The sequence below is a fragment of the Dendropsophus ebraccatus genome, chromosome 6 (genome assembly GCF_027789765.1).
Source record: "Dendropsophus ebraccatus isolate aDenEbr1 chromosome 6, aDenEbr1.pat, whole genome shotgun sequence".
NCBI classification, from domain to species: Eukaryota; Metazoa; Chordata; class Amphibia; order Anura; family Hylidae; genus Dendropsophus; species Dendropsophus ebraccatus.
In genome coordinates, this window is record NC_091459.1 from 14,002,104 (window position 1) to 14,020,979 (window position 18,876).

General features: G+C 41.2%; 1 protein-coding gene across 3 annotated transcripts in view; it reads right to left on the minus strand.

The window, feature by feature from the left end:
- Positions 1–18,876, minus strand: part of MYOM2 (myomesin 2) — a 230,171-nt gene that overhangs the window by 58,084 nt on the left and 153,211 nt on the right. For all 3 annotated transcript variants that reach the window (XM_069974526.1, XM_069974527.1, XM_069974525.1), the window contains 6 exons: positions 17,585–17,638; positions 15,622–15,749; positions 13,326–13,509; positions 12,776–12,950; positions 10,899–11,020; positions 4,690–4,877 (listed from right to left, as the gene is read on the minus strand). In XM_069974526.1, coding sequence (XP_069830627.1) covers positions 4,690–4,877; positions 10,899–11,020; positions 12,776–12,950; positions 13,326–13,509; positions 15,622–15,749; positions 17,585–17,638 — 851 coding nt within the window. The remainder of the gene's footprint in view (positions 1–4,689; positions 4,878–10,898; positions 11,021–12,775; positions 12,951–13,325; positions 13,510–15,621; positions 15,750–17,584; positions 17,639–18,876) is intronic.

The window sequence follows — 18,876 nt, forward strand, 5'->3', positions numbered from 1 at the left end:
TGCAGCTTTTCAGAGCTGACAGGCTGCTCAGCCAATGACTGGCCGCAATGGTCCTCACCTGTGACTGGCTCAGCAGCCTGTCAGCTCAGAGAAGCTGTGCGCGTGGTGCTGGGAAGAGAAAAGAAGGCAGGAGAAAACTGGGAGCATGGAGAGGTAATGTATGGCAGTTTATTTAATCGTTAGCCGACGGCCGCTCATTGCTATTACACGTAGTAATATGCGGTCAGCAGCCAATGGTTTTAGGCCTGGATCTAAAGAAACAACCATCGTTTCATCGGCTGCTCATTGTCTCTACTACATGGAGCGATAATCGGCTAATTTGACCTGATTCGGCCGATTATCGCTCTGCTGAAGCCGGGACAACATTTGAACCAGATCAGTAAGTAACAAGCCTGCAAAATTTACAAGCCTGCAAAATAGTGGATCGGCCTCCATTAACAAATTGTCACCAGAACACCACAAGGCACAGCATCTACTACTACTTTTCAAAACGCATGTGCAAACCATCTACCAGTTAAAGTAGAGCAGCACACAGCGTTGACCACCAGTACTCTCCCAGATGCGGAGGAAAAGGTGCTCCCAGGCTGGTTGTTAATCAGGAGGAGTGGTGAGTGGTATGCATCCAAATATATAAACTATATGCTAAAGACAAATGATTGATCATCTGTCACTGTGGCAAAATATCAAAGTGTCACTGTCGTTTAATTTTTTATTTTTATTTTTTTTGCAGAAATCAATAGTACAGGCGATTTTTTTAAAAAAAACTTGTAATTGGGTTTATTAGCCGAAAAATACATTTTTATCATGAAAAAGCAGTTTCAAGCTCTCCCCCCTGTCTTCATGATTTTCGATGGATGGAGAGGGTAGGGGTGGAGGGAGATGAGGCACCAACACAGGACAACAAAGACTTAATTTACAGCTACATCACGGGCTATCTCCTCTGACAGTCAGCACTGACCTCTCTGACCTCTGAATACCAGGTTTCATGCAGCTCCCGCTGTGTAATCCTTTGTTCTCTGCGCTCTGCTGGTGACTAATTTCACTCCTCCCCCCTCCCCTCTCCATAGGTTACACAGGGCCCGACTGATGTAAAAGAGTCGTGATTTCCTGATAATGAGCAGTGAATGAGAGAGGGGGGGGGAGGGGGGACCTGGGGAAAGTCTTTTTGAATGCAGATAATGCCCTAATAAACCCAATTACAAAGTTTCTTAAAATCGCCTGTACTATTGATTTTTGCAGAAAAAAAAATAAAACGACAGTGACACTTTAACTATCTGCAATATAAAAAATGGATTTACACATCCTCCCAATATATGTTTAGAAGACATTATTCCGCAATACCATGCGCTGTGGTATATAGCATAAATATACTTACCTGTGTGGTTTATTTACTTATATCTAAAGGCCATTACCTGCAATTATTATATACATACTTTTTTTCATATTTTTCTCTTTTTTTTCACTTTCGTTTATTTTATTTTTTTATATTTTTTATTAGCGATCATGCACCCACACAATATGAATTTTTGCATTTTATTTTTAATATATTTGTCTATTGCTTTTTTTTAATTAGTAGAATAAGTCTTTTTTTTTATAACTAGCACTGTTTCTAACTCCAATGTATATTGAAAATCTATCACCATATGATTATATATTCACTTGTCAAACATCAGTGATTCTATTTTATCTTACCTAAAGGTGTCTAGCCTTGAGGGCCTATTTCTAAAATTACTTATTCTAATATTGTATCCAGGGTATAGGTGTCAGTTCAGTGTTACCTCGGCAGACAGGCCCTTTTCTTTACAGCTGAATTCACACCAGCTATCTTTCTGTACTTATTGTAAAGCAGTTTCTATTATTCGTGTTAGGAGATAAATGGAAGCACAGACAGAAAAGATCTATCAATGGTAAGTCCCATTAATCTACTGTAACCTGCATGGATACTGATAATATAAAGCAGATGTTCAACTCCTGTGATCTTAAAAATGTAATTTAAGGCCCCTTTAGCTTCTTGTAATTTCCATAAAATCTTCCTGTCATGGTGGATACATACTGAGATTAAGAATGGGACAGGCCATGGTGTCATGCCTGTACCTGATAAACCCTTGGTTCAGAGCTATGGCCGTTGCGGCTAAATTTACGAGCTTGCTAGCTGTTCTAATGTTTGCATTTCACTGGTGTGAACATGGGAGGATTCTGTCTTGGCCTAATTGAATTCTGGTTAACGGTCTGCATCTTCCGGAGTGCATTCTACCGGCACCTTAATAGTTAACTCCTTTCCTTGCCAGTGATTGACAGCACTTTCCTCCTGTCTTAGTTCTTGTCTGTCTGCCCCAATCACCTCTGAGACCGGGACTTGGCTTCCGTTAAGCCTCAGTCATTCTCTATGGGTCCTCTTCCACGGAGCGATAATTGGCCGAATTGGCCCGATTCGGACGATTATTGCTCCGTGGAATAGAGACAACGATTAGCCGTTGATCGTATCATCCGCTGATCGTTTATTTAGGTTCAAACCTAAAATCATTGGGCACTGACCGCGCATCGCTGCCTGGAATAGCGATATGCGGCGGGTGAACGACGATTTCACAAGCACCATGCTTTACCTGAGCATGTTGCAGCTCTTTTCCTGCGCTTCTTCTGCCTCCCGGACCCGCGTGCAGCAGCAGCTTCGGTGCATCCTGTCTTAGCTGACAGACCGCTCAGCCAATCACTGGCCAGGACCGCTGTGGCCAGTGATTGGCTGAGCGGTCTGTCAGCTCAGACAGGCCGCACCAAAGCTGCTGCTGCGCGCGGGACCGGGAGGAAGAAGGAGCAAAGGAGAAGCCCTGCAACATGCTTAGGTAAAGTATGGTGTTTAAACAAGGGCTGCAAGGTCATTGGTAACAAGGTCATTAGCAGATCGGCGCTCGTTTACATTATTGATCCGACCCCTATCGGCCCATGGAATAGGACCTAAGCCTGATTCCTGCTATAGCATATACCTTGTGTGCCTGTACTCCCTTCTTACCCTGTGCTAGCTATCCTGACTTATTGGTTCCCTGACTTTGGCTTGTGTCCCTGACTACATGTTTGTCTCCTGATTTGGTCTGTATTTTTGTCCTCTGTTTTTTTTTTTACTCTGGTTTGCTGCATTGACTGTTTATTGCCCAATGACTTTGTACTAGCATCAGACTCTCCTGGTTTGACCCCAGCTTGCTCACCACCCACCATTGTGTATTTTTGTCCTTGTCTCCTATTTGTATCGTATTTGTATTGTGTCCTGTTCCACCTATATTAGCACATGGAACGTCTCCAAGTTGTCCCATGTCCCTTAGGATACGTTAAGGCAAGTAGGCAGGGACAGTGGACATGGGATAACGTCAGGACTGCACTTGTCTTTGTGTCACCTATGTGTACCCTTACCTGTCCTGACAAATGGTTTTTCTAATTTTGTGCCCTCACTTGTGGACACTTGAAAATGAGGATATTTACAGGCATATTTTTCCCTCTGAGATCAATATATTTCAATCACCTTTATGTGAATAGAGAGTGAACCTCCCCAGAGTGTAGCAGTTGCCGTCCAGCATAGATAGTTGCAGGAGAGCCGCCTACGCTGTTATATCTGTGTCTGAGTAACGCTCTGGATGCTTTGGCAAACAGTAAGTGTAAAAACATAAAGTCTCTGTTCTGAAGAACAGAGAACTGGAAGCCCTTGACAGCAGTATGAGTGCCTCTCAGCTATGACTGACCATCAAAGGATGCAAGCGTATAAAAGGATGATAAAGAATGCTGTGATTATAATATTGGTTATTACTACGAAATATAAAAAGTAAAAAAAATTAATAAATAAAAAAAAGAGATAAAGAAGAAATAGCAGCAGTTAGTGTAGAAATGTATAATTTATTCAGTTATGTTCACTGCAAGGTTTCAGCCCTAAGCCCTATTGAGCCCATGAGAATCCTTTCCATGGTGCTCAGCTCTTCTTCAATCATTCCATTCACTGCAAATTATTTGCCCATCTAAAGGATTCCTTTAAGAGGTCTTAATTGACTCGTACATAGTACTTTTATTGGGCAGCTATCTGCTTATATAAGAGGACTTGTACCATAACAAATCTTATACAAGCAAAGACAAAGTAGGAAATTTATTTTTTTAATCTGCCTGTTTTGAGTTTTCACCCAAAAATTTGCATAATCCGGGATTAGCGCCTAATTTATCGTTTGGGACTTTTTAAAAAGTTGCCCAAACTGGTGCAAGCCTACGTCTGGTCAGTACCAGGTGAATTTCTTTGCCCATTTTTTACTTTTTGAGACAATTTTGCTACTTTTTTACTTAGATGCATTCACTATGGCAGGGCTACATTTTATTAAAGTAGAGACGAGCAAACCTGGAGCATGCTCAACTTCAACCCGAGCGTTCGGCATTTGATTAGCGGTGGCTGCTGAAGTTGGATAAAGCCCTAAGGCTATGTGGAAACATGGATATAGTCATTGGCTGTATCCATGTTTTCCAGACAACCTTAGAGCTTTATCTAACTTCAGCAGCCGCCGCTACTCAAATGCCAAACAATCGGGTTCAGATGAACTCGAGCATGCTCAAGGTTCGCTCATCTCTAGTCACAAGATATTGGAAAAAAATAAACACCAATCCCCATTAGAAGAGTCACACAGATTACACTCAGTAAATGTCCCTAAAAAGAGGAGGACAAACCTTATGGACCCTTTCTTGGACCAGTCTGCCATTCACTTCATGCCAATTCAGATGGTTAGCCTCTCGTTTGTCGATGTAATATCCACTGATATTGGCTCCTCCACTGAATTTGGGTAACTTCCAGCCTATGGTCAGGGATTGTCCATCGCAATTCAAAAGAGTAATTCCATAAGGATGTGAAGGTGTGGCTGACAAGAGAAAGGAAACATAATTACTGTGATTTAATGAATCTCTAAGTTTTTTTTGTCATTTTGGTGCTATAATGAAAATCCCTTAACTCCTTAAGGTCAAAGCCAATTTTCGTTTTTGCCCTTTTGCTTTTTCCATTTAATGTTTAAAAGTCCATAGCGCTTGCATTTTTTCAGCTAGAGACGTATATGAGCGCTTATTTTTTGCGAAACCAATTGTACTTTGCAATGACTGGCATTATTTTTCCATTAAATATGCAGCGAAACCGGAAAAAAAAATCATTTGTGCTGTCAAATAAAAAAAAAAACTAATTTGTTTTGATTTCGGGGACTTTTGCATTTACGCCGTTCGTCCCATGGTAAAACTGACTTGTTATGCATGTTCCTCAAGTCGTTACGATTACAATGATATATAACATGTATAACTTTTATATTATGTGATGGCTTTTAAAAAATTCAAACCATTGTTAACAAACATAAGTTCCTTAAAATCGCTCTATTCCCAGGCTTATAGCGCTTTTATCCTTTGGTCTATGGGGCTGTGTGAGGTGTCATTTTTTGCGCCATGACGTGTTCTTTCTATCAGTACCTTGATTGCGCATATATGACTTTTTGATCACTTTTTATGAAATTTTTTCTGGATTTGATGCGACCTAAATTGCGCAATTTTGCACTTTGAAATTTTTTTGCGCTTATGCCATTTACCGTGCGAGATCGCATCGCGGGGGGGAGATCCGTCCCACTAGACACCAGGGATGTGCAATACAAAGCACTTCAATGCAGCTGTCAGGTTTGACAGCTGCATTGAAGTGCTTAATTAGCCGACGCGGCAATTGCAGATTGCAGCCGGGATCGGTGCCGTTCAGAGCAGGGTCCCGGCGGGACCCCGCTCTGAACACCCCCCGCGGCACCATGACGTACCAGGTATGTCATGGGTCGCTAAGGGGTTAAGGGATTGTATGCACTGTGCTTAACAAAAAAAAAATTTTAAACTTTGTGACTCAATAGGCTGTGGGTAGAAATAAATATGAATGTACAGCTGAAGGCAATAAAAAAAAATCCCTACTCCTCCTCTACTGTTATACATATAATATAATGAAATAATATTAATGTTCACATTGTGTATAACACCAGCTGTTTTGTGACCCGGCCAGGTCACAGGACGTCCAGTTTTACTGAAGATCATCCCAGTCGATACTGCAGTACCAGCCAGATGATCTTCATTTCTGGTGAATTCAGATGCAAGTGCACCCTTGTGCGCCCACATCCCAATTCACTGTTGCACACAATGGAGTGTGCGGACGGAACTGCACGCTCCATTGTGTGAACTGACATGTTCTGTGCGGCCGCTATTCAATGAATAGCGGCCGCACAAAACTGACATGTAATTTTTTCGTGCGGCCGGATGGAATCCCAGCAGGAGAGTATACTATGAGGGACATGTATCAAGAGGCAAATTAAATTTTTTGGGTGTAAAGTGCCCTTTTGCGAATAATTTTATTTTATATAAAATATTCGCAAATCGGTACTTTACGCCGGGTACGTCAGGGGGGCGGAAGGCGTGGAGGGGGTGGAACGGGGGCGTGCTATTCATTATTATTTTCTCTTAAAGATACACAGAAAACCTACTCCAGCTCTCAGCTGGCGTAGGTTTTCTGCCATTCGCACCGGCGGGCACGGGATTTATGTAGAGGTAGTCTGCCTCTACATAAATCTCTGTAGTGCCGGAGCTGCGGGGACATTTTTAAGTCCGGCGCAGAAAACATTGGACTTAATAAATGTCCCCCTATGTTTATATGCACTGGCCGGGATTCCATTTATTCCAGCCCTGACCCGCCCACTTCACTCATTATCATTAGATAGGGGCAGGCCGGTCGGGGGCAGATCGGCACTGTGGGGGCGGGCAGTACTCCTAACTGGTGCCCCATCGCTCCCAACGGTCTCATTAGACCATGGAGCAAAGGACTAACAAGGAGGAGAGTAAGAGACATACCTTCCTCCTCGGGGTCTCCTGTGCAAAAGGGACATAACAGCAGGATAGATTCACTAGAGTTAACCGTATAATTAACTAGAGTTAACCGTATAATAACGGCAATTGTTTTAAAATAACGCCCATTATTTTTCGTTATTTTAACGGTGTGTGAACATAACCTAAACAAAGAGAAAATAAACACCATCTTGTTAAAAACGCGTTTTTTCGAGTTCTGCAGGGAAGCTTAGGTTGACCTATTGGGAAAGAATATGACAAGTGACATTTTAGGTAATAGATTGCTGTTACAAAGCTGTGTACATTATCATTTTATCAATATCGCTTCTCTTTATGATTGACCGTACAGGGCTCTAGTTTAACCTACTGAAGTGGACGGTCATGATGACCAGGTGAGGATTGAGATCTGTCTGGCTCTTTGGAAATCGGACATTAGAAAAGCATTTGGGCATGAGAAGCATTATCATCTTTATAGCCATAGCATTTTTATTATTTGTGTGTATTAAAACCTCTTTAGTTTATGATTTTTTTAATTAAATTCTTAATTTTTGGGGTTTCTGATCTTCATCTTGAACATTTCTAGATAACCTTACTGATATACATTCCCTATTTCATCCTGTAGATCTGTAAACGTGAGTCAGTAACATATTAGTGTCCTTCAAGGTGTTGTGTACTTAAAGTGATGGGCTATGCTCTCGCTTATCGGGAACATATCGGGCAAACACGTCCGTCGTGTTAAACAAACGACCGCTAATAATGATCATGAGACAGCCGTGTTTGCCCAAATTGGGAACACAGCCCTGAAGTGATTTGTGATAGAAACTCATATAAAACCAGTGCTGGTGAGCTGTGCATGTGAACACACTATTTGTGAACACCTACCATGCGGTATACCTCCTCCTAAAAGAATGGAAATTAAAATGAGATTAAATATACATGGCAAACGCTCACATTTCTGGCACACGTTTTGTATTTTATTGTTTCCGATTTTTCAGTTATTTTGACAAGGATTAGCCCCATTCAATTGGACACATTGTACTGTGTGAACACAGTCTAATGTTGACTGTAGACATGAACATAGTTCTTCCAAATACACTCCTCCTTCAGGCTACGGTCACACAATGGGGGACATTTATGAAGACTGACGTACTCGTACTTGTACTCGAACTCTTAAGTAAAGCCCCGCCTTCATTTGTCCCATCGGATTCACTAAGAAGCGCACACCTCTTAGTGAATCCAGACTAACCTGCGGCTGCCGTATGGCAGGTATAGAGTTCTGACATGATATACGCCTGCGATCACATCTCCTCCCTTCTTTGCCATGCCCCCTACCTGCCCATCAGGTGAGTGGAGAATACCACTGGCGTACGCCAGGAAGAAGGGGTGAATTTGCGCCTTCTCCCTGGCATACGCCCAAGACGCAAGCCTCTTAAATCTCGCCCAATGTCCTTTTTTTAATGTATTTTTGGATGGCCAAATGACGGTTGTCCAAAAAGACAACGGTAAACCGATGCTTGGTGACCATAGCCTCACAGCGCATTTTATTTTATTCGTGGGCCAACAAAAAGAAGATGCCAGATGCCAGTGCCACCACTGTCTGACAAAATAATTCTATGAGAAGTTGAGATTGTTGGTCCTTGATCCTGAGAACATTTGCTGAATCCCTCAAATCAAATATAATGTCTGTGGAGACGTACTAAGCCAAACGCACCACAATTATTTCACAGATTGCCCCAAATAAATAAACTACATGACGTTTTCCAACTTTATGCACTTTTTATGCCGACATTGACAGTTTTGGAAACTGTAGAAAGAAAAGAGCGAGGCTAAGAATATCGTTTTGAAAAATGTGGTGACATTTGCAGCATTTTTGCTGACTCTGCCTTACCACAGTATTGATAAATCTTCTCCATGTCTCCATAAGGAAGGCAAAGAAATAAAAAATTACCACCATCAGATCGTCAGCTATATGTTTATCTCATAGTAATATAAAGTATTATCGGTAGTTTGAAGAGACTGGTGCCATATTACCAGGCTCAAACTGTCCCGCGAGGGAACTGAGGAATACACAAGAGGGCCCTCGACCCAGAATGTCAAATAATGAAATTTGCCCATTCTCCTCCTTAGACAGTGTACTGTTTAGGGGTAAGTAAGTGTTGACCTCTCAAGTGTTCAGCCATCACTTCCATCTGATTCCCCGACCGCTGCCTGTGCTATTGCACGCACAGCCCGCTAGTGGGGAGGAACAGGGAGCAGCGGAATGGGCCACAGGGAGAATTGGAAAGGGTCCGCCGTTGAAGTTTGCAGCGGTCTGCTACCGCCGCTCCGGTTACACGGGCAACAAGCATCAGACCGTCACTGTCATGACCAAGATCTTTCAACATGTTGAAAGACCCCAATCAGCTGACATCGTGCATGTCAGCTGATCGTGGCCTTTTAACAGGTACTATTACATGAAAAGATTATCGGCCTGAATGGCCAATAATCGTCCAAGTACAGGCGACAATCATTTTGTGTAATAGGGACTTTAGATACAGGCTGGTTGAGTAAACATCTAAGAGGAATGGGTAGACCAGTATATATCATCTTGCAGCCTCTACATATCATCTTGCAGCCTCTACATATCATCTTGCAGCCTTTACATATCATCTTGCAGCCTCTACATATCATCTTGCAGCCTCTACATATCATCTTGCAGCCTCTACATATCATCTTGCAGCCTCTTGCCGTTACCTGTTTTACTAAGTTTCCCATCACCCACCAAAATTCTGCTCCATGAGTGGAATCATGAGACAAGCAGGATACCATAGTGGCCTAGTGACACATCAGAGGTTTTGTTTGGTGGGCTCTGGGTACTAAGACCCTCACTGATCTTTAAAATGAATGCACTGCTGTGCCTCTTATTTGCCTCTTAGTGCTACTTGGTTCTTTGGGTTTTTACATTAACGAATTGGCGCCAGCTCAAGGATGCCGGTGGCGCACAGTGCCAGTCTATTCCGGAGCACCAACATGGTACACTGAGTGCAGGCTCACCAGCCCCAAGCGTGGCGATATCCCCTCTAAAGTGGCTTCATTAGAATCAAGCTGCGTCACAGAGGGGAGGGGCTTTTGGCACATTGGGGGCTGGCGGACCCGTCCCCAATGTTCCATGCCGGTGCTCAAAAAATGGACCCAGGCGGCAGTCATAAAAAAGTACTGTGCCACTGGCATCCCTGTGCCGATCCGTTAACGTAAGAAAACCAAAGCAATGTACTTGATGGGACATTGGCTTTAAGGCTTTATGGCAAACTGTGTGGACAAAGACACAATAAACATCTCCAGACCCTATTCTTTATATGGACCTTCTGTGATTCTGTAGACTACTTGTGTCTTCCTCCGAGGAGAGCCAAGCTGTGGCAATCGGGAATGAAGCAAACAATCAACACTTCTGACATGTCGGAGAGTTTTTATAGATACAAGTACCCTTCATGTCTAATACTTTTCCCAGATGGCACTTTGTATCAAGTCTAGGTAATTCTCGACAGCACGCAGCTTTGCTCTGCCCTGACACTTTGCTACAATGTCTGAATATGGAAAAGATATATATTGTGTATAATATAGGTTATCCATGCTGTTCAACTCCTATATGATTGCCCAGACTGGATAGAATTGTAGCCAATTCTTAGCTATGATCTATTCTATTACATTGCACCTACAGATGAATTCATCAATCTCAGATGTTTTTTGCATTATTGGTATTATTTGCTTTTTCTTCGCAACGATGGCGCTCAGGATTTCTTTTCTTTTCTTTTTTTTTTAGAAGAAACATAAAAATGCACAAAGCCCTACAAATAATCCCCAAAATCTTACACCTAACCAGACATATGAGCGTGAAATATCCCATTTTTATCTCATTTTTAACATTTCGATTTTGGATTTCAGACCCCCTATTTGATCAGTGCCAAGCTGCCTTGTGATTTAGAGACTTCTATAAAAATTGACAGAGAAAAAAAACCCCGTAAAGGACAGAAATACATTTATGACTTGATACTTACTTAGAGCCGCTTTAACGGTTATGGCCTCCGATTCTTGAGAATTTTCACTGACACCGACAGCATTAACAGCCTTCACGCGGAAAATATACTGTTCTCCAGTTGTTAGACCGTGAACTACGAATCTGAGGAGAGGAATTTGGAAATGTTATTGAACGTCCATAGAACGGGTTACTTCTTTGTGGAGCTGGTCTGATTTTTTTTAATTTATTAAAAAGCACACAGCTAATTTCTCCAATAACTTCATAAAGCCTGAGACATCACATAGCCATAGCAGGAGACGGAGGAACAGAGCTTATTTTGCATTTATTTTCTCGGAACTCAAATCTAAAATAATCAAAGAAAGATTCCAGCATATAGTTGGAGGCAAAGTTAGAAGCCTTGGGTGTCAGTGCAAAAGCTAAAGCTGGATCCAGCAACTAAGTGCCAATTACTTCCCACTGCCCTATTCTGTATAATGAGCCCATGCTGCACAACATCTATACCTTATTTATATCCTATAGCCTTTTAATTGAATCATTTTATTATTATGATTAAAAAAAAAAAAACTATGGGGCGAATTTATTATTTTTATATGCTATTTTTCTGGTGTACAAAAGTTGCTAATTACAATGAATGATTCAGAACCACCTGTTCTTAAAGGAGTACTACGGCGAAAATCTTTTTCTTTCAAATCAACTGGTGTCTGGAAGTTATATAGATTTGTAATTTACTTCTATTTAAAATCTCCAGTCTTCCCATTCTTATCAGCTGCTGTACGTCCTGCAGGAAGTGGTGTTTTCTTTTTGGTCTGACACAGTGCTCTCTGCTGACATCTCTGTCTGGGACAGGAACTGCACAGAGCAAGAGAGGCAAATCCACATAAGAAACCCCTCCTGCTCTGGACAGAGGTGGCAGCAGAGAGCACTGTGTCAGACTGGAAAGAATAAACCACTTGCTGTAGGGAATACAGCAGCTGATAAGTACTGGAAGACTGGAGATTTTTAAATAGAAGTAAATTACAAATCTACATAACTCTCTGAAAAAAGTTGTTTTGAAAGAAAAAGATTTTCACCGGAGTACCCTTTTAACATCTTAGGCGCTTGGTACTTGGACTCCCAGTTATTATACACATATCTCCTATACTGTAAACTAGAATTTTATTGGTAACATTTAAACTTTTTTATGACGTGATGTCACCAAAACACAGCAGTTTTGGTGTTTTCAGTTAGGCAGTTTATTGTGTGGGATTATTTATTTTATAGTCTGGATAATCCAGACAATGCAACACAGAGAGAGACCAAATATGTTAAATTATATATATATAGCGCCCCTTGCGGCTTGTATTTTAAATTCAGTGCACCATTAGCCTAGCTAAGATAGTGTCATAACAATAGTTAGTAAGTAGACTGCAGCTACTGATGACTATACTACCCAATAGGGCACGACTTATAGTTACTTCTATATGGTTACAGCAGTAGTTTTTTTTTTTTAGTTTGCACAACTATTACGTATCACTTTTTAGTAGAAAGCCATTAAAGGTTACGTTTTAACAATTGAAGGTCCTACTACAGACATGTCAAACTCTGGCCCGCGGTGCCATTATTTTAGGCCCGCCAGACTATCTCCCACGGGACCCGGGGAGAAGCAGAGCACAGGTCGAGCCCTGGACCATGGATAGGTAATGTATGCAGTTTAAGCAAGGGCTTCAAGGATATTGGTAACAATGTCCATGCCCTTGTTAAACCATTATCAGGCCGTGTAATAGGCCCAGTAAACGAGCGCCGATCTAGCAGATCGGCGCTCGTTTACAGTTATTATCGGGCCCCCATTGGGCCATGTAATAGGACCCTAAAAGTAGTTGCACCAGAGTAACATATATCATTTAAAAAGCAGCTTACCTGTTATACTTAATGGGTTTGTGATTGCAATGGTCCCAATGATTAGAGCCCACCACAGATGAGTCTATATAGTATCCCATTAATTCTTCCTCTACCTTGGCTCTATCAAACTGTACAACAACTGATGTTCTAGTGTTTCTTGTAGCCAGTATACGACCAGGAGCAGATGGCACAGCTTAAAAAAAAAAAAAACAGACAAGCATATAAATCTGGAGTAAATAAACAAGAACACATAACAATGCCAGGCAAATAAATCAAGGAAAAAAGAGCTGTAAAGCTCAGTATATGTGCATGTTAACTTTCAACCAATTCCCGTGTTTGTATGCAGAAGTCGCAGAGCTGCTTTAATTTAAGATCTTCATTTATGCAAAGTGATAGCTTTCTCAGTTACCAATACACCGAAACACTGCTTACTTGTATTCCTAAATTGCAGAAAAACAGCTAAAATCCCTGTACTCTCCCCTCTGCTACACCTGTAAATATATGTACTTCTGTAGTAGACGCTAATATTGTCAACAGGATTAAAGCAGCAGGGACTATGTTCTTTTACCTAGACGTTCCTGGGCTTGTATTGGTGGGGTTACTTCAGAAGGTTCACTGACGCCATGTTTGTTGACCGCGATAACTCTGAAACTGTATGCTTTTCCTTCCACGAGATCAAACACTGCGTAGCGGGGGGATCTTACCGGGATGTCAGAGTTTACTCTCTGCCAGCTCCCACTTCCAACTTGTGTCTATAAAACAACAAGAAAAGATTAATCTCTAATAGATTTAGATGACAGGAGACTAGGCACATGTTTATTGAACAATAATACTATCTATCTATTTCCTATCTATTTATCTATCTTCTATCTATCTATCTATCTATCTATCTATCTATCTATCTATCTATCTATCTATCTATCCAGTACCGGACTGGCCTACCGGAGAACTGGAGGATTCTCCGGTGGGCCTCCAGCTCTAGAACCTGCAAAAAAACTGACTGACATGTTGTTTCTCATTGTTGGGCCCCCATTTCCTCTGATGGGCCCCAGATACCCCAGTCCAACACTGTATCTATCTATTATCTATCTATCTATCTTCTATCTATTATTTATATATGAATGATATATACATATAAATATCTATATTTTATTTAATAATATATGTTCACTTCCATTTATGTTTATTGCAATAGAAAAAACTGTATTAAACATGCCAACTGGGTTCTATTAACTATGATGGGAACATACTAATGATGTTTTGACATCAGATTATCTAACAGATTTTTTTCAAGCCAAAGCCAGGAGCAAACTCTAAACAGAGAGCAGGTCATAACGGAAAGACTGAAATTTCTTCACTTTTCAAATCCATTCCTGGCTTTGGCTTCAAAAATCTTTCAGGTAATCTGTGTAAACTCACCCTAAAATTTCCTAATTCTGAGGGCCTTATTACATGGAACGATTATTGTTCGAAAAATCGTTAGATCGTTTGGATTTGAACGATAATTGTTCAGTATAATAGCAGACAATGATTAAAAGACCAACGAGAAATCGTTAGCCGTTCGGTCGTTCGCAGTAGCCCCTAGATGACCGCAAGAACGATCATAAGTAACAATCATCATTCCGTGTAATTGGGCAAATGATTTCAGGTTGTTCTCAATTGCGGTCGGTTGAGATCGTTTATCGTTAATCGTGGATCATGCTACTGCATGGAAAATAGTGGTGTTACATGCTGACCATTCAAATGTAGACTAATCATGTAAGACATGGATGAGGGCAAAGGGCTGGCAAAGATTTCACTAACATTTTACCCCGCCATGAATTGCCGTAAATGTGGCACATGCAGGGGTCATCCTCCTCCATGGCGATTCCTACTGTCCCACCCTTTACCCCACCTCTCTGGAAAGAACAGTGCAGAGGCCACAAACTATGCAAATATTTGCCTTCTACACTGCTTGCATGGCTTTTTTACCTTTTTGCTGATTTGTCTATTTTTCCGACTATAAAATTATACTAACTTACTTTAAATAATGTATACATATGTTAAAGGTTAATATTGAAAAAACAAAGTATTATGATATCGTTGTTGTGGGGCATAACTGGAGTATGAAGGTAAATCTAGTTAGACTGGCAGAAGACAGAACAACTTCTGATGCAGCTTTGGAGGTCCTGGAGCCAAACAGCCAGACCGGGGTCTCATAAGCAACAATTCTGTTATTTTCTATCAATAGAACTACTTAAAGGGAATCTGTCACTAGGTTTATGCCGCCTTAAATGAGGGCAGCATAAACTAGTGACATAAATGCTGAACAGAACGTTGTATTACTTACATAATTCTGTTCAGCCGTTCTCCTAATATGCAGGAGAATAGGATTCTTGCCACACTCCTCCCCCCACCCTGCAGCTGCTGATTGACAGTTGACTGCCTATACACAGCATGGATAGATAACTGCCAATCAGAAGTTGGTGGGCGGAGATTTCTGCTTCTCATGAATATCCAGGACTACTGGGCTCATGCACATAATGTAGATGACTACTTATTGTGCATGTTAATCAGGTGGAGATCTCTGGATCAGCTGCACAGAACAATGTAAGTGATACATCATTCTGTTTAGCTTCTCTGTCACTAGTTTTTGCTACCCTTAGAAAGGACAGCATAGACCTACTGACAGAGTTTTCCAACAATAATACGGCCCAAAATATTTTCATGCCGCAAGGTTTGCGTTGCACTTGCACGCCTAACGTGAGCCTCTCAGCTAAATACATTTCCCATCATTGTAAGATCTAGAACTGTGTACAGCAGTAGAACATCTCCACAACATACAGGGTAAATGAGTTACTCTCTATTATCAAACAATCATTTACCTTCTCAATGTAATAAACCAGTGGATCTCTGCCACGGGGAACAGGTGGTTCCCAGCTAAGAACAACATATGTTTTACTGGTTTCCAGTGCCTGGACATTGGTGGGTGCTCCAGGAATTTTAATTTCACCTAAATGAGAACCAGAGTTAGAACAAAGCTCATACTTTCTCTATATTTAAATGTAATGTTTTACTCATCAAAATAACTTCATCAGACACATCATCAGACTGCTGACTGATCGCTGCTGAGACCTGCTGTGATCGGGAGATGTGGCTGGGGAGAGAGCGCAGCAGCAGTGTGATCCATTCCCCAGCAGGCCATATATTTCGACAATGTTGTTTCATAGACGTACAGTGTTGGAATTGGCCATTACGGAGATCCTAACACAATAATGGTATCAAAAATAACTGTAATTATTTGCCATTAAATCACTGCCATCCACTAAATTTTAACAGTGAGTGACCATACGCTTTCTGTGTTTTCAATTCAATCCTGGTTTTGGTTGCAAAATACTGAGCAAAAATACTGTGTGGGAACATAACCCTACAGTGTTCCTGAGATATTTGGTTGACCATCTGTACGTCACTGATTAGTCAGATAGATGGAAACTTTACTGCAATAAGAGGTGTGAATGTTAGGTTCTCGGGTTGTGTGATCAAGAGTTTCATAGTCACACCCCTAAACAGGTTTCACAGCCACTCCTCCTCTTATTCACACCCTCTTAGCCTGTCATTTACACAATAGTAAAACCTCTGTCTCTCATGAACCTGAACCGTTGGGGTGTAGGAAGAAAGGAAAAATGTTAGGATTTAGGGAAACCAAGGCTACTAGATGATCATACACCATGGAACCGCTTTAAAAAAAAATAATAATAATAACGATCTTCTAAAACAAACTTTGCCCAAAATAAGCAATAAATCAGAGCAATGACAAGTGGTGCACACCCTCAGGAAATATGGAAGGTTTTTTACAGGACAAAACTAAAACCCGACCATCCCGCCACACTAGAAGTGACTGGTTTTTAGAATGGAAAACCCATCAACAAAATAATAAATCTGTTGGTTGAGATGGGTTTTAAAGGACACGCCCACCTGGCGGGTTTTTGGGTTGCACACCTTAAAGAAGCAGTTCACAAAAAAATATTATTACCCTCCCCCTCCCTCCCGGTAGGCACTGGCAGGTATACTCACTGCAGCTGATCGGTGTCCCACGTCGCGGCTTTGTTCCGGTCCCGCCGCACCGCTCACGTCCACCTCTGCTTTGACTCCTCGTCTGTGTCCTGTGATTGAACGGCGGAAGACACACGCTTCCATAGAGAATGCATTAAAGTCCGTGAGTTCCGTACAATCACAGGACACAGAAGAGGAGTCACAGCAGAGGCGGATGTGAGCGTGCGCCGGACTTGAATAGCCCTGCGGGACCGGAACAGAGCCGTGCTGAGGGACACCGATCAGCTGCAGTGAGTATATGTGCCAGTGCCTACGGGGGGGGGGGGGGGGTTGAAGATGTCCTCTCCATTTTAAAGTATGTGTGGTAAGGCCACATAAAGTCTTCTCAGTTGACAAAAGAGAGAATTCCTTTAAATCAGGAGTAGGGAACCTTGGCTTTCCAGCTGTTGCAAAACTATCTCCCATCATGCCTAGAGAGCCAAAGCTAAAGCTCCTACTTTCCAGGCATGAAGGGAGTTGTGGTTTTGCAAATCCCCATAGAAAACCTCTCCTGCTCTTCAGAGTGGAAAGAATCCACCACTTCCTGCAGGACTTACAGCAGCTGATAAGTACTGGAAGACAAGATTTTTTAATAGACGTAAATTACAAATTTAAGCAACCTTCTGTCACCAGATGATTTAAAAGAAAAAAAAATTGGTGAACTACCCCTTTAATACTCGAGATTGATGCCTGTAGGAAGCCATTGCCTGTTATACAATACTGTTAGGTGAAAAAGGAAAGTGATTATTAAAATACCTTCCAAGTCATCCTGACAGATGACAATTTCCCGTCCTCCGTCCAGATGGATTGCTGTGAAGACAGAATAATTTGCATTACATTACGCAGAGCTGCGGTGTTGTATCATGTTAGGTCTATATGGTTATGATGTGTGCACTTTGCTGTAACTCATTTTGGGCTGTCTTTTTTATGTTGTGTTTTTTAGTTAACACAAAGGTGTGTATGATGTCACTAAATCTCTAGCTTAAATTGCGTAAGAACAAAGCGGCCTGCTATGTTCCTGCCTTAGATGTAACCCTTTGATTTATTGACACAGAAGTATAACAAGGCTTTTTTATGTTGTGTACTGGTGGTGGAATCTCCTCTGACATCTGTTCTTATATCTCAGTCTTGCGGGAGCCGTGTTCATTATATGTTTCATCCTTCTGCAGTAAGTGGTAATAAAGCAGGATATTGATTAAATGTTCACTATGGCACCAGGATTGCAGCACATCAATATGCATGGTGGTAGGAAACAGAACCCACATTGTTATACAAATTGACAGTAGTTTTTAGTTTCAGGTTTACAGAACATTATGACTGTAGGTCTATATCACATAGAGGTATCTGTCTCTCCACCATCTAGTCTCATTATCATTCTATTTACAGTATGTACTAGTCATCCATCTATCTATCTATATCATATCTATATTATATCATATCTATCTATCTATCTATCTCCTATCTATCTACCTATCTACCTATCTATCTATCTATCTATCTATCTCCTATCTATCTATCTATCTAGCTATTATCTACCTATCTATCTATCTCCTATCTCCTATCTCCCATCTATCTATTATCTATCTATCTATCTATCTATCTATCTATCTATCTATCTATCTATCTATCTATCCATCTCCTATCTATCTATCTATCTATCTATCTATCTATCTCCTATCTATCTCTCTATCTATCTCCAATCTATTATCTATCTATCTATCTATCTATCTATCTATCTATCTATCTATCTATCTATCTATAAAGTTCACAATGGAGTGCACTCTCAGGCTCAGTGCAGGAGTGCGAGCAACGAAGATTGAATCCACGTCTTCTCTTTAAATATCCCAAGAAGTCGCAGCACATCCAAATATTGAAAAAAATTTGTGTTTTTATGTCATGTCAAAGTAACAATATCAGCCAGACACTGGCACTTCTTTTGGATGTGCTGCGACTTCTTGGGATATCTATCTATTTATCTCCTATCTATCTATCTATCTATCTATCTATCTATCTCCTATCTATCTATCTATCTATCTATCTATCTATCT